Source organism: Tachypleus tridentatus, chromosome 8 (genome assembly GCF_004210375.1).
Source record: "Tachypleus tridentatus isolate NWPU-2018 chromosome 8, ASM421037v1, whole genome shotgun sequence".
Taxonomy (NCBI): Eukaryota; Metazoa; Arthropoda; class Merostomata; order Xiphosura; family Limulidae; genus Tachypleus; species Tachypleus tridentatus.
Window position 1 is genome coordinate 142,285,310 of NC_134832.1, and position 17,514 is coordinate 142,302,823.

Below are 17,514 nucleotides of genomic sequence, written 5' to 3' on the forward strand. Positions count from 1 at the left end.
AACTCTTGGGCTACTCTTCTACCAATGAATAGTGGGACTGACCGCGACATTATAATGCCCCCACGGCTGAAAGAGCGAGCATGTTTGGTGCGACGGGGATTCGAACCCGTAACCCTTGGATTACGAGTCGAATGCCTTAACCATCTGGCCATGCCTGGCCAATATTGTAACTCAACAGTAAGTAATAAGGCTTAAAACACTAAAAATTGGATTTCGATACTCGCGGTGGAAAAGCTCAAATATCCCATTTTGTAGCTTTGTATTTAACAACAAAGAAACAATCAAAATCTATTTGTAGTTTGTATACAAACACTACATCATCAAAATAAATCATCTGTTGGTAGAAAACATCAAATCTCAGTTCATTTAATTTGTACATGCAAACATAATTTTCTTAAGTTCGCTAGTTTCGTAACCATAAGTTTAAACTACATAGTCGTGAATAAATCAGTTATAAACCTTAAATGCTTAACCTAGACCATGAATGAACCTGGATAAAACTATGAATGGTTCACCAACACTGTCATGGGTAAACTGGTAATAAACCTTAAATTATTAAACTAGACCAGGAAATCATTTTTGATGTTTAACCAACAAAATAACGAATGAATCGGTAATAAAACTTAAACCTTTAACTTACTAATCCATGAACAAATGAACCAAGAAGAAATCTTGAATTTTAAACCTATAAAATCATAAATTGTTTTTTTTTAATTTCGCACAAAGCTACTCGAGGGCTATCTGTGCTAGCCGTCCTTAATTTAGTAGTGTAAGACTAGAGGGAAGGCAGCTGTCATCACCACCCACCGCCTATACAATCATAAATTGCTTGTTTTTGAATTTCGCACAAAGCTACTCGAGGGCTATCTGTGCTAGCCGTCCCTAATTTGGCAGTGTAAGACTAGAGGGAAGGCAACTAGTCATCACCACCCACCGCCAACTCTTGGGCTACTCTTTTACCCACGAATAGTGGGATTAACCGTCACATTATAACGCCCCCACGGTTCAAAGGGCGAGCATATTTAGCGCGACGGGGATGCGAACCCGCGACTCTCAGATTACGAGTCGCACGCCTTAACACGCTTGGCCATGCCGGGCACAATATTAAATAAACCAGGAAAAAGGCTTAACTATTTAACTAAAACATTCATGAATGTCCAAACAAGTAACATGAATTCTTTACATACATACACAGTATTACATTGACCATGAATAACTAAAATATCATAGAAAAACTTAACAATACTATCATGAATGAAGAAAGAAGAAACCTTAAAAATCTTAATCTACAGTTATGAATTAGAGAAATAAAATAACTCTAAATCTGAGTTCATGCTGTCATCAGAATAAAAATAACTCTAAATCTGAGTTCATGCTGTCATCAGAATAAAAATAACTCTAAATCTGAGTTCATGCTGTCATCAGAATAAAAATAACTCTAAATCTAAGTTCATGCTGTTATCAGAATAAAAATAACTCTAAATCTGAGTTCATGCTGTCATCAGAATAAAAATAACTCTAAATCTGAGTTCATGCTGTCATCAGAATAAAAATAACTCTAAATCTAAGTTCATGCTGTTATCAGAATAAAAATAACTAAATCTGAGTTCATGCTGTCATCAGAATAAAAATAACTCTAAATCTGAGTTCATGCTGTCATCAGAATAAAAATAACACTAAATTTCAGTTCATGCTGTCATCAGAATAAAAAAAAATCAAATCCTTGCTTAAACAGAGAAGAAACCGAACTGAAGTTACACAGTCATGAATGAAAAAAAAACAAAAAACACGCAAACTCTTAACCCTTGGAAACAAATAAAACATGTCAGGAACTCTAATCTCACAAAAGATGAGAATGGACGTCGTTAGTGAATAACGAATAAATCCAAAAACTTAATCAAAATGAACCTTATAAATACCGACCTGTGCAGTGTTGAATAAAACTGTAAACCATTTTAAACGCTAACTCGCCGGGCTTGATCTGATCCTCAAAGGATCGAAGTGTCCAAGGTTCGAAACGCAATATCGCTAAATATTCTTCGCATTTTCAGTAGTGGACACGTTATAAAAGCGACATTCAAAGTGATTATTCGGTTCAAAGAACGAGAAAAAGCTGTGTTTTGGGGCTGAGCGGTGTGCCCGACTTGTGAAACTAAGGTGCCTGGTTGACATCCGTTGCTCTCTCGCACTTTGAGGCCCCGAGTGCTGATAAGAGCGATGGTCATGTTTCCCTTTTCTATTGTATAGTGCTACTGAAGAGTTATTGTCTTCCTCTTCGTGATGACGAGAAACCCACGTGAAGTAAAAATGTATTCTTAAGGCAACTGGTATGGGTATTAGCACTTAAATTAAAATAAGGTATAGAACAACCTGTCAACCTGAACATGACCTAAGAAGGTTATTCATTATTCTAATACCTATACCAACTGTCTTACCTTTAATCTTGTCTATTTCAAAATTGGGGAACACTGTACACAAATAACCTTTCACGTAGCTTTGCCAAAAAGTTCAAAAACAGGCAAACAACCACAGAATTGTTCTGCAGCACTATGGGGTTGTTGTTTCTGACTGACAGAATCTCTTCGAACATTCGAAAGAGTTCCACAATATACTTTCGTGACGTTCTTTAACAGCTCTGAAAGAGAAGAGTGGTCGATTGTTTTCGACACAAGATTTGTGTCAACAGCAGCGTCTTTCTACGTCATTTCTGCTGTAGACGATTGAAGTGTGAGAAACAAATAGTATTTCTTTATTATCTTCCCCGACATATCCATGGATGAGTGGGAGTTAAACGTCATTATACCATTTTTGTCCTTCTTAGAAGTTCGAAACGAAAAACATCTAAAAAAAAACAATGGATAAAAACATGATTTCTAAAGGAGACAAAAAGGATGAGACAGTTATTATATATGTTTCGAAGAGCGGACATGTCATCTCCAGAAGACATATTCATCTCGGCCTGGCATGGCCTAGCGCGTTAAGGCGTGCTCTTCGTAATCTGAGGGTCGCGGGTTCGCGCCCGAGTCGCGCCAAACATGCTCGCCCTCCCAGCCGTGGGGGCGTTATATTGTTACGGTCAATCCCACTTTTCGTTGGTAATAAAGTAGCCCAAGAGTTGGCGGTGGGTGGTGATGACTAGCTGCCTTCCCTCTAGTCTTACACTGCTAAATTAGGGACGACTAGCACAGATAGCCCTCGAGTAGCTTTGTGCGAAATTCCAAAACAAACAAACATATTCATCTCAGAATGAATAGTCGCTAAACTAAACACTCTGGTTGGGGAAATTTGAAGCGTTAACAAGCAGTCAACTCCTACTTTCAAAATCACTGTTTTAAATTTCAAGCCTAATAATGTTTTTAATCTTGCTTTTAAATATGTATAATTTACAGTTTTGGCACTTATCCATGAAACCACGTTGGTTACCATTATAATGCTCAGTGGTCTGCTTCTTTCATATTTTCATCGAAAATAAAATTTTGAAGTTTCTTATTTAATCCAGTTAATTTTTAACAGTACTTATGTAACATTAGTTTCCGTCTTCTAAGTGGTTGAAAAACATTCGTTGCTTAAAACAAACCTACAACAAAACTAGAAATAATTAATTTCAAACTTACCTTTCACCGCTTGGCGTGGGCCTATAATTGCAGTTGAGTAACATCTTCGCTATCAAGTAGTAGTCATGTAGGTAGTGTGGGTTTTTTAGTGACTTTAAAAGTACTTCCAGTACATGAAATACAGGCTGCAGAATCTTCAACATTCATATAAAATATTCATTGTATTTTACGAAAAAACAACCAACCAATAGTAGTATTCTTTACTATAATGCAGGTATCTAATGACCGAAGCTGCAAGCAAACTATAACCGAAAAGACAAATACCAGTATCATGGTATGAAAATGTTTTAATGATGTATTGCCTGTTTATTTTTAGGGCAAAGACACATGGGACTATCTGCTGTGTCCACTATGGAGAATCGAACTCCTGATTTTTGTTTTGGGCGATTTTCTTTCTCTCTTATCTTTTCTTTGTTGGTTCATGGTTAGTAGAGGCTCACACCACGTGTGTGTGGTTTGTTTTATTTTGAATTTCACGCTAAGCTACACGAGAGCTATCTGCGCTGGTCGTCCCTAATTTAGCAGTGTAAGACTAGAGGGAAAGCAGCTAGTCATCACCACTCACCATCAACTCTTGGGCTACTCTTTTACCAACGAATAGTGGGATTAACCGTAACATTATAACGCCTACACGGGTTAAAGGGCAAACATGTTTGATGTGACGGGGATTTGAACCTGCGACACTGAGATTTCGAGTCGAGTGCCTTAACCACCTGGCTATGCCGGGCCCTCTTATTTTTTATAATAATTTTAATCCGGTTGAATTCCAATATTCAAAAAGTCGTTCGATCCATAAAGTTCTTGAGTTTTGCCCATTTTGTGATTTGTAAAATGAAAGAAACAAAAATTATTTGTTTGTTTTTGAATTTCGCGCAAAGTTGCACGATGGCTATCTGCGCTAGTCGTCCCTAATTTAGCAGTGTAAGACTAGAGGGAAGGCAACTACACATCAACACCCACCGACTACTCTTTTACCAATGGGATTGACCTTCACATTATAACGCCCCCACGGCTGAAAGGGCGAGCATGTTTGGTGTGACAGGGATTTGAACCCGCGACCCTCGAATTACGATTCGAGCGCCTTAACCACCTGGCTATGCCGGACCAGAAACAAAAATTTTTGCCAACCCGTGGCTCAGCGTTAAGTCTGTCGGATTAATCCACAACAAGGGTTTCTATGCTTTTTCTTTCTTAATGAAAGCTTGAAACATAAAGCAGGAGAGACACATTCTCAGAATCTCATCTCGTATAAAGGTGATGAAAAATTCTGGGAAAATAATGATATGGAGCTCATTCGTGGAAAGTATTATACAACAACTTGGTCTGATACTGATATGAGATTAGCAAGAACTGTTATCCTTTTTATTAGATGAGAACTTGCTTAACCTAGTGGTTAGAATATTGGAATATGAAACGAATGGTTTATTGTTCGTGTCTCGTTTCTGGTCATGAGGGTATTATAAAATTGACGGGCATATCCCACTATTCTGTGATGACGTAGCCTAAGAGCTGACGATGAATACTGCTGACTGTATCCCCTCTATCTAGTCTGTCAGTTTACAACCAGCAACGGATGGCAAAAATATGACTTGTGCGAATACATGAAACAAACAAACAAATGTTATCAAAAGTGTAGCTATGAGACATGATATAAATTGTGGAATTATTTTAATATCATCCAAAGTTACACAAACTCGCTTTCATATTCGAGATGAGTTTTTATTATTGCGCCTCGAAATTATACATGAAATTGTAATTTTACACACACTAATAAGAACGTTTGGTGAATGTAAATTTAAAGAAATTTGTCCTTTTATTGGTTAACTTCACGTTTAGTGTTACTCCGCGACGCTATTTATACCGCGTTTATAATTAATTGAATATAGAAACTTTAAGTGTGGCACGACATGTTCTGGAATACTCGATTTTTTTTTTATCATTATTATTGTTTTGAGGGGATAAAAACGGATTAACACTGGGCGGGATTCCTACGCGCGTGTCTGCTTAACAAGCAGATGTTTGTACCAGCTAATCCCCCGCTTCTCGGTTTGTAATTAACACTGACGTCAAACAGTGTGTTTATTTTAGGATTTTGCGCAGAGCTTTGCAAAAGGCTATCTGCGCTAAAGCACCGCTAATTTTAAAATGAAAGGCTCATTTGGTATACAGTTCTTGCATACTAACCACGTCAAATTTACAGTTCCTGTGATATATATATCATATATGTAAAATCATTGTGGTTGCATGTTAAATAACATTATATGTTGTATGTTCTCTAACTGAAGTATTCTAATAATTGCTAATTTATAGAGAAGTACAGTAACATATACAGTATAAATAGTATTATTTTTTTTTAAAAACTGCGTGTGTGTTGAGAATGAGACATATTTTCTTTTCTTTTGCGTTATCTGTATAACCCACATTGTAGGTTATGCTTATTTTTCAACGTTCTATATATAACCCACATTGTAGGTTATGTTTATTTTTTAACGTTCTATATATAACCCACATTGTAGGTTATGTTTATTTTTTAACGTTCTATATATAACCCACATTGTAGGTTATGTTTATTTTTTAACGTTCTATATACAACCCACATTGTAGGTTATGTTTATTTTTTAACGTTCTATATATAACCCACATTGTAGGTTATGTTTATTTTTAAACGTTCTATATAACCCACAATTTAGGTTATTCTTATTTTTATCTATGCTCTATACTATCTCGATTATCAAAGGACTTACAACGACAACGATATAAGAACCACATTGCAGGCAATGTTTATGTCTGTCTACACTCTACAGAAATCCAACATTATTTTCTATTCCTTACAGTATAACTCGTTTATTTCATTAAATGAAATACGTTTTACTGCTCCACTGAATTGGAATTTCAGCTATTGTCAAATTATATTCTTTTATTTTTTCTTACTGGGTCCTCTCTGCTTTCCTATGAACTATTCAAAGGGAAAGAAAATCCAGCCTAGAATAAAGCTACTTTTCTTGTTTTTGTTGTGTTTGTTTCTCATTTTTCCTTGTGTGTACTCTTTCCTGATTTGGAAAGCTGATAATTCCCTTCTATCATTGTTCGGCATGATTTGGTTCTCATGAGACGAACATTGTTTCAGATAGTTCTAAAGCATCGCTTTTGGGATAGTTGAACTGAGTTGGTGTTTTACGTGTGATGCATTAGTTCTGTACATATAATTGATCCTTTATATTGAGTTCCGTAACCAACAAGAGTTGCAGAATTTGATAAATTTCAGTATTTTAAAATCAGCGATACTGAAACATCGTTCGGAAAAGTGGTTATTAAATAAATAATTAAATACTGAACGATCTCTCTGGCATTATATCTCTCTAGCATTCATAACCTCTTCGTTTCATATATTTCCAATATTCAAACACACACAAAGTTGGCCCGGCACGGCCAGGTGGTTAAGGCGCTCGACTCGTAATCTGAGGGTCACGGGTTCGAATCCCGGTCGCACCAATCATGCTCGCCCTTCCAGCCATGGGGCGATAAAATGTAATGGTTAATTCCACTATTCGTTGGTAAAAAAGTTGCCCAAGAGTTGGCGGTGGGTGATGATGGCTAGCTGCCTTTCCTCTAGTCTTACACCGCTAAATTAGGGATGGCTAGTGCAGATAGCCCTCGTGTAACTTTGCGCGAAATTCAATAACAAGCAAACAAAGTTACTTGTGATGTTATTTCACATTTGATGCTAGGACAGCCAGTTTTAGGTATCTTAATTTTTTTTTTTTGCTTTGCCCATCATGGTTTAAAATATGATTTTCTTAGCTTTATAAAACCTTCAAACTTACTGTTTAGCTACTTGGGGACAGTATCTTCATTGATTTAAAGCTAAGATGAGTTAGTCCATAAAAATCAATGAATATTTGGTTATAATTTGTTATAATTATTTTCCTTCATAGCCTTAGTGCAAAAATTGTTTTGTAACGAAGTTTTAAAACATCCGTTTTTTAAATGTCGTTCAAAAATGGGTTTCAACAAGTTAATTGCATACATATTTCTCTACAAGTGGGTTTTCTCGACATCACTGTTTAAATCATATTTCATTTTCCGTACTATCTTGTTCTAATCCAAAATGTTTTCTTCTTGACTTTAGAGAATCCTGTAAATTGTTATGAAATGTTCTTGGAACCTAAATGATTGTATTCTTATATATATTGCGAACCGTGGTGTCTGTCTCCCGATTGAAAAGCTGTGCACGCAGACAAAACTCAACATTCACTTGTGAAATGACAGGAGAACAGACATGAATAACGTTGATGACAAATGTTATTTCACAAACAGGGTATTCTACACTAAACTGTTAGGAACTGATCACATTATCGTTCAAGTTCCAAACTGTGACGTAACTTAAAGAAAGCTAAATGTAGATTAACCATATGTTACTGTTGAGTGACTCTTAGCTGGTCTAAAATATTCAACATTGACTTTGGCTCTGAATAATATAAAACCAAGAATGCAACACAATTAACCATTATTAAAGTTCAGGAAATAATTTAAGTTGATAGATTAAGTTTATGTTTGTGCCTCACTGGGGACGGGTACTTTTGCTTATAACGAGATACTGCAAAATAATGGTCAGTACAAACTAAATACTCAGCATGATAACATTATGTTACACGAGGGCCATCTGCGCTAGCCGTCCCTAATTTAGCAGTGTAAGACTAGAGGAAAGGCAGCTAGTCATCACCACCCACCGCCAACTCTTGGTCTATTCTTTTACCAAGATTAGTGGGATTGACCGTCGCATTATAACGCCTCCACGCCTGAAAGGGCGAGCATGTTTGGCGCGACGGGGATGCAAACCCGCGACCCTCGGATTACGAGTCGCACGCCTTAACACGCTTGGCCATGCCGGGCCATGTAAGAAGAATCAGTCAATAACGTAAGACGTCCAATGAAATGTGAAGATGTTTGTACAATGTGACTTTAGAATCCAAATTTCTCATTTCTTTTGGCAAAACTTGAGCTCACGAAAAGAATATAACAAGAAACTGGGTCAGTAGTGGACAATTAATTGAAGTTTTGCAAATTTCACGAATGAAGTTTTTCTAAAGATAAAAAAACAAATTAACAGTAATCATGTTTATGAAATGAAAACAAGAACATTTGGTGCATTGTTCCAACAAAACGTCAGAACTTGGCTCTGGAACCTAAAGGTCCCCTGCATCAAATACCTGCATGTCAGATTAATTTGTTTGATTCAGAATATTCGCGTATATCTGCTTTAAAGCTATCTGAACTATCTGTCCCTAATTTTGAGCCGATAGACTAAAGAGAAGGCAGCTACTCAACAGCAGCTGCCATCAAGTCTTTGGCTACTTTTGTCGGTCATTACAATATCTACAAATGACAAAAGGCTCTCAAATTCCGTGATAACAATATTTTCGCATTGCAACTTTTGAATAATATATACAGGTATATATAATGCTCAACGATTAACTTCGTGCAGAGAAATTTTCATTTTGCAATTAGTTGTATCCACATTAGTGTCAAGATTTTGGTGAAAGTGTATGGTGTTTGAAAAAGGCCTATTTCCAGTGCTGCACTAGTTAAATTACAAAGGTTGAGCACGTTAAGTTAACACAATTTAGGAGCCTTACTTTATAGACCTTACACCGTTTTTTTAATTGCAAAAGGCTCTATCGTAAGGTTGTCACGACCCATGCACACCCTTTTTCCCTGTGGTTTTCCATAATCGATCTAATGTACGAGGACGACTGTTTCCCAGTGCCGGTTCAGTGGTCAGGTCACACAAATATCCAGCGAATTTATCGGTATGGAAGAATACGAACACCTGTTTCACACTCTAGCTGTTTGAAGTATGCGACGGATAAACGAACATGTAATGAAAGCAACTTGTATATTCGTGGCTGGTGTCGCTTTTATAGAAAGAGTTCTTTCTTGGATATGTAACGTACTGTTACTTAGGGCACAAAGACGGCTTGGTCCCCTGAATTCTATATTCGTGGTTTATCACCTATTACAAGATTCCACACTTCATTTACCATAATTGTGTTACAACATGTTGCATATCCATTTTTGGATGATCATGGTTCCCCAAACTAGTCTACATCTCTTTATTTCCCAAGACCGTTAAGTGCAAGAATTAGTGTCGTCTTAGAAATTCTAAATGTCCAGTTCGAACATATATTTTGCTTTCAGTTGTCGGTGCCTTCGCACTTACCTAAGTACGCAACGCGAAACATATTCAAAATATAATTCTAATACATGCTGTTTCATCGCTACTTTATATAGGCTGTCAGAATGACATGATTTGCTGATTTACTTGCGTAATGTACTCAACCATCTGCACATTGGGAGAACGTAGGAAAGTTGTGTTTAACCTTATAGTCTCAGGTGCAATATTGAAATGCGTAATGTTTGTCTAATTTTCAAACGTTATAGATGCAGTTACGATTGGGTTCATGTTAATGACAAAACGATCAGAAAGAAAGATGTCAGCAAAAAGCTTAATAATCTAATTTAAAAAAATATTTAAAAATATACGGAATATGTAGAATACTACAAATAAAACGTATTCTTCTCATTGTAACCAATTTCATTATTGTAGACCGTTCTATGATTTATCAGACCCTAAGCAACGAAAGTCACAAGACAATAATTGTTGTCTCTACTAAGTGGCCCGCCATGGCCAAGCGCGTAAGGCGTGCGACTCGTAACTCGCGGGTTCGCGCCCGCGTCGCGCTAAACATGCTCACCCTCCCAGCCGTGGGGGCGTTATAATGTGACGGTCAATCCCACTATTCGTTGGTAAAAGAGTAGCCCAAGAGTTGGCGGTGGGTGGTGATGACTAGCTGCCTTCCCTCTTGTCTTACACTGCCAAATTAGGGACGGCTAGTACAGAGAGCCCTCGAGTAGCTTTGTGCGAAATTCCAAAACAAACAAACAAACAAACTACTAAGTGCCCAGAGTGTCCTAGGTATTATGAAGATGTTGAAATCATCCTTACATTGCAAATCAAGAAGCCAGCTGAAAACCAGTTCTTAGTGTATCTACAAAGTGCCCAGAGACTTCTAGATATTATGAAAGTGTTCAAAACCATTCTTACATTGCAAATCCAGAGGTCAGCTGAAAACCATTTATTGTTGTCTCTACTAAGTGCTCAGAGTGACCTGGATATTGTGAATATGTTGAAAATCATTTTTACATTGCAAATCAAGAAGCCAGCTGAAAACCAATTATTGGTGTATCTACTAAGTGCCCAGAGAGTTCTAGGTATTATGAAGGTGTTTAAAACCATTTTTACATTCCAAATCAAGAAGTCAACACGAAATGCTCATAAGAAAAATAAACTTTATTCGAAAATACTTTAACACAAAAATAACATTTCGGAAGATTGATTGCTCTTTCCATAACAAGACATAGAGCCGAAATCCTGTTATATGAGCAACTGATCTAGGGATTTCTCTTGTTCAAACTTGCCCCCCCCCAAAAAAAATGTCAATGTCTGGGCTACGTCTTCTAGTGTTAAGTGAACAAAGATTGCTATGGATAGTAATTACCTAAAATGAAGTATGCATAGGAAGCTATATAGATATGTGTTCAAAAAAGATATATGTACGTTACCTAAATTATTAAACACTCCTAACTAACACACACTGCGTTACCTAACTTATTAAACACTCCTAACTAACACACACTGTGTTAAACTGACTCTTTTAAGCTGGTGAATTCTAAAACTGTTGGTACAAAATCATTCTGGCATGGCCAAGCGCGTAAGGCGTGCGACTCGTAATCTGAGGGTCGCGGGTTCGCGCCCGCGTCGTGCTAAACATGCTCGCCCTCCCAGCCGTGGGGGTGTATAATGTGACGGTCAATCCCACTATTCGTTGGTAAAAGAGTAGCCCAAGAGTTGGCGGTGGGTGGTGATGACTAGCTGTCTTCCCTCTAGTCTTACACTGCTAAATTAGGGACGGCTAGCACAGATAGCCCTCGAGTAGCTTTGTGCGAAATTCCAAAACAAACAAACAAAATCATTCACATTATATTATTAGAAACCTTTGATCGATTGTATTTGGTGACATAAGTTTTATAATACAAGTACATCAAGGTTTTAACGTGTTTAATTTTTTTCTTTTTGTCTTTTAAAGAACTACAAAGCAAAGCACCACCTCAGATAACCGATTCCAAATCTCACCTAATTGCGAGGGAAGGAGAGCTTCTAGCATTACCATGTGTTGCCCAGGGTTATCCGGTTCCTATATATTATTGGTTAAAAGAAAAAACGGATGGAGCATATCCTGTTTCAGTTGGTCAGCGTATTACCCAATTAGATGGCTCTTTGGTAATACATCAGCCAAGAAATGATGACAGTGGAACATATATTTGCATAGCCAACAATAGTTTAGGTCAAGATAGGATCAGCACAGAATTACATATATACGGTAAGTTTGAAGTCAGATGATAGTATATATTACTTAAATCGGTTCAGGAATAAGTCGTATGTATATGGTAAGTTAAAAATTAGCCTAAAATAGTTCAAAAAATAAACAGTTAAATAGAAAAAATACATATTCACGATTTCTCAGCAGTTAATTAATATTTGTTTCGGTCAAAGTGAAGTTGTCATAAGATTACATTAGAATTTGAAATGGACAAATTTTGGTCTGAGTCGCTATCGTAACAGTCAACGGCAGATTAGATTTAACAACATGTATACGATAAGTTAGCAGCCAGCCCACAATAATTTAGGACTGGCTACGTCACACGTCTTTTATATGTACACTAAATTAATAACACAATGTAACAAAATTGTTACTTTATCTTGTTCCTGGGCACAAAGTGTTATTTCCCAATTGCTTATGCCTAGAGTAAATGGAAAAGACCTGTTTGTATCTTCACACTTTGCTTTTGTGACCTGGGTAATGAAATTTTCAAATTTACCCATTTTCCATAACATTCCAGGTAGATTCAATGATGAGTAGCTGATAGAGAATTTTCTCGAACTTACAAGAATTTTCTATGAGAGAGCAGTAAGTCAGAAGAGGAGGTAGACGTTGAAGATCCAGATTACAATTTCAGAGGTGCAGATGGTGAGAAAAACCCAAACTACCCCAACCGAAGAGACCTCAATGACTTGATTATCTAGGCTCAAGGAATGGGATTTGTTAGATGAAAGTGTTCAAGTCGCAAGTCAGAAGAAGCGTCACCGCCATTTTCAAGCTTTTTCACTCGTCAAGATGGGCTTTGCTTCTGTCACAATGTATGTGGTCTGTGCGAGACAATTGGAGTTGCTTGTAACCTGAACGAGTGGCGCCTTTTCAATGATAGCTCATCCAGAAGTATCAAAGCTGTGCTGCTCCATAACGGGAATGAATATCCGTCTCTTCCCCTGGCTCATTTGGTGCATTTCAAAGAGGAATACAGCAGCATCAAGACCTTGCTGGAAGCCTTGACGTATGATGAGTATAGCTGGTAGGTTTTCGGATACTTCAAAATGGTGGCATTCCTGATGGGTCTCCAAGAAGGCTTTACCAAGTTTCCCTGTTATCTTTGCCTTTGGGACAGCAGGGACACTGCAGCGCACTGCAACAGGAAGCGCTGGCCACAACGGACCGAATTCTCTATAGGGAGGCACAATGTCAAGTGTGAGCCACTAGTGTACCTCCAGAAGATGTTGTTCCCACCATTGCACATAAAATTGGTCTTATGTAACAATTTGTCACAGCTCTTGATAAGGAGTCTGCAACCTTCAAGTACCTTCGAGACTTCTTCCCTAAGCTGTCTGAGACAAAGGTCAAAGCTGGTGTCTTCGTTGGACCACAAATAAAAACGTCCTGGAGTGCACATAATTCCCCAAAAGCTCAGTAGGAAGGAAAAAAAGCTTGAGGCAGCTTTGTCGCAGTGGTTCGGGGCTTCTTGGGCAATCACAAGGCCGAAAATTATGTGGAACTGGTTGAGGCTCTGGTGAAGAACTACGGCAAAATGAACTGCAGGATGTCCCTGAGAATCCATATTCTTGACGCTCATCTTGATAAATTCAAGGAGAACATGGGAGCATACTCAGGAGCAAGGCGAGCGCTTCCACCAAGATATAGTGGACTTTGAACGCCGCTACCAAGGAACACATAACGAAAACATGATGGGAAACAATATATGTCTGGGGCTGATACGTGAAAGTGATTTATATTACAGTCATAAAAGATCTACTCACTTCTGAACATTTTTGTTAATTTTTGTATAACTTTAGTATAAATACATGTACATCTTGATTCATATGTTGTTTTATTCAGATCTTATGTAAATGAAAATGTACAAATTTGCCCATTTTTACATAGAAAAATAGGTTAATTTCTAAATTTCATTATCCAGGTCACAAAAGCAAAGTTTGAAGGAAATAATGACCATTTTCTGTACTTTTACAACATAAGCAATTAAGAAATAACACATACTATCCAGGTAATGAAATTTGTGTTACATAGTGTAATTAGTCAACAATAGTTGGGTGTGAAGAGAAGGTGAGTAATTACTCAAATATGTTTGGGATTATTAACGAGATACATGTTTGTAATAAGTTGGCAGTTACTGAATGTTTGTTTGGGATTATTAACGAGATACATGTTTGTAATAAGTTGGCAGTTACTGAATGTTTGTTTGGGATTATTAACGAGATACATGTTTGTAATAAGTTGGCAGTTACTGAATGTTTGTTTGGGATTATTAACGAGATACATGTTTGTAATAAGTTGGCAGTTACTGAATGTTTGTTTGGGATTATTAACGAGATACATGTTTGTAATAAGTTGGCAGTTACTGAATGTTTGTTTGGGATTATTAACGAGATACATGTTTGTAATAAGTTGGCAGTTACTGAATGTTTGTTTGGGATTATTAACGAGATACATGTTTGTAATAAGTTGGCAGTTACTGAATGTTTGTTTGGGATTATTAACGAGATACATGTTTGTAATAAGTTGGCAGTTACTGAATGTTTGTTTGGGATTATTAACGAGATACATGTTTGTAATAAGTTGGCAGTTACTGAATGTTTGTTTGGGATTATTAACGAGATACATGTTTGTAATAAGTTGGTAGTTACTGAATGTTTGTTTGGGATTATTAACGAGATACATGTTTGTAATAAGTTGGCAGTTACTGAATGTTTGTTTGGGATTATTAACGAGATACATGTTTGTAATAAGTTGGCAGTTACTGAATGTTTGTTTGGGATTATTAACAAAGATACATGTTTGTAATAAGTTGGCAGTTACTGAATGTTTGTTTGGGATTATTAACGAGATACATGTTTGTAATAAGTTGGCAGTTACTGAATATTTGTTTGGGATTATTAACGAGATACATGTTTGTAATAAGTTGGCAGTTACTGAATGTTTGTTTGGGATTATTAACAAGATACATGTTTGTAATAAGTTGGCAGTTACTGAATGTTTGTTTGGGATTATTAACGAGATACATGTTTGTAATAAGTTGGCAGTTACTGAATATTTGTTTGGGATTATTAACGAGATACATGTTTGTAATAAGTTGGCAGTTACTGAATGTTTGTTTGGGATTATTAACGAGATACATGTTTGTAATAAGTTGGCAGTTACTGAATATTTGTTTGGGATTATTAACGAGATACATGTTTGTAATAAGTTGGCAGTTACTGAATGTTTGTTTGGGATTATTACTGTGATATATTTATGTGTTTAAGTTGGCAGTCAATCAAAGTTTGATTCGGGTTTGTGATATGTTTTTGTGGTAATTTGGCAGTTAGCCAAGGTGTGTTTGGGGTAAATAATGAAATACGTGTTTGCAGTAACTTCTCAGTTAACCAACGCTTGTTTGGTATTAACATTTATTTGAAAGCTTTAATCTGTTTAATTTGTGTTTGGCTTCGTCTTTCAAGAAGCACAGAAAAACGTATACTTTAAAGAACCAATTCCTAGTTACAAGGAAACTTATAGTAATAAGTACGTGCACGTTATGGTTAATTGGTCAAACGAATAAGATCTCGTGATTCGTGTTGACGAAACACCCACTTGAAGTAAACGTGTATCTCAACACGACAAGTGTGTGTATTAAAACTCTTTATTAAAATAAAATAGAAAACAAAGTTTCGGCCTTCTTAGGTCATCTTCATGACATCAAATAAGCCCCATTCACAGAAAAATGATTCTCTGAACACTTGTTTCTCCAAACTAATCAATTTTTTCGTAATATGTGTAATTTATTTAAAGTCTGGTTTAATATACGTGTTCCACTAAAAATATCATGGTGTATTTTTTCTGCTCAAAGCACAAAGTAACGTATTTTATATTACAGCCCCATTAAGTGCAAACATTATTCCCACTCGTCAACTGGTGCATCTTGGAAGACCTGTCTCTATCAACTGCTCATTATTAGGTTATCCCATTCATTCAGTAACTTGGAAGAAAGACAGCACTGTAATAACGACGTCTAGTGGACGAATCGTAACAAAATGGAACCGTCTACAAATTTACAGTGTTTTGCGAGAAGACGCAGGAGTGTACCAATGTTTTGTATACAACAATATGGAGTCCGCTCAAGCAGCTACCGAACTAACACTAGGAGGTAAGTGGAATTGTGGGTAAAGAGGATACAATATCAACTACAGAATTAAGTGACATATTTTTGGGGATTATGGTGGGCATAAAACAATAAGATGTCAGCTCGATCGATCATTGAATAGGCATTAGGAAAGAAAGATGTGGGGTTGTTAAAATGTAATATAAACTCAGGCCATCCATAAGTTAGCATTAAGAAGATCAGATGTGAGGTTAATATGTGATTTCAACTCATGCCATCACTGAGTTGGCATTAGAAAGGTCAGATATAGGGTTGTTAAAATGTATTATCAACTCAACCCATGCATAAGTTAATATTAGGAGGGTCAGATGTGAAGTTGTTGAAGTGTGATAGCAAATCAGGCCATCACTGAATTGGCATTATGAAAGTCAGGAGTTGGATTGGTATGAGATATTAAATGAGGTCATCAATGGTGTTAAGAGGTAGATGGAATTAATACGAGATGTCAACTCAGATGGTTAGTGATTTGATATTAAGAGGTAGTTGAGATTAACCCTTCAACTGCGATTGACATCATATGATGCAAGGATTTTGTATGCAACATTTTGAATGGCCAATCGCAAACGTTTGCCAACCGTTGTTCATGGGATGGCTAGGCATACTTACACAAGCTGCTAAAGAACTATTTTAAAAGATAAATAACCTTCTTTCATCAGGGCTGTGTTGGGAAATTGAAACATATTTATGATAGCACCATGTATTTTATGTCTGTTTTAATGAAATTCGACTTAATACTGTTTCAGGAATGTTACTGTGACGTCAACGTCTTAAAATGTTATTATAAATCTCGTTCACAGATGACACACCTGAATTCCAGGATACATTCCCCGAAATGAAACTTCATCCGGGTTCTCTCATTTCTCTCAAGTGTGTGGCCACTGGAAGCCCCCTACCACAAATCACCTGGCAACTGGACGGTGTTCATCTTCCCGAAAGCCATAGAATTCGTCTCGGTGATTATGTGACACCAGATGGCGCTGTAGTGAGTTATGTTAATATTTCAAACTCTCGAGTTGAAGACGGTGGTGAATACGAATGCACTGCTAACAATGGCGTTGGTTCCATCAATCATTCTTCCCGTGTTAACATACTAGGTCCACCAGTAGTGAGACAGATGAGAAACATCACAGTAGTAGCTGGAGAAGTCTTAGTTATGAAATGTCCAGTAGGAGGCTATCCCTTAGAAGTTGTCCAATGGGAAAGAGGTTAGCTCTGTGCTTTTTTGGTTTTTTATGTAGCATGTTAGCATCGGTTTATTGAATAAAACAAAATTACCGCTATAACCTTACAC

At 36.9% G+C, this 17,514-nt stretch overlaps 1 protein-coding gene across 1 annotated transcript in view; it reads left to right on the forward strand.

Moving 5' to 3' along the window:
• The window catches only part of LOC143223633 (cell adhesion molecule Dscam1-like), a 126,710-nt gene that overhangs the window by 73,148 nt on the left and 36,048 nt on the right, over positions 1-17,514 (forward strand). Inside the window, exons 5-7 of the mRNA XM_076451832.1 lie at positions 11,762-12,055; positions 15,939-16,208; positions 17,021-17,428. Coding sequence (XP_076307947.1) covers positions 11,762-12,055; positions 15,939-16,208; positions 17,021-17,428 — 972 coding nt within the window. The remainder of the gene's footprint in view (positions 1-11,761; positions 12,056-15,938; positions 16,209-17,020; positions 17,429-17,514) is intronic.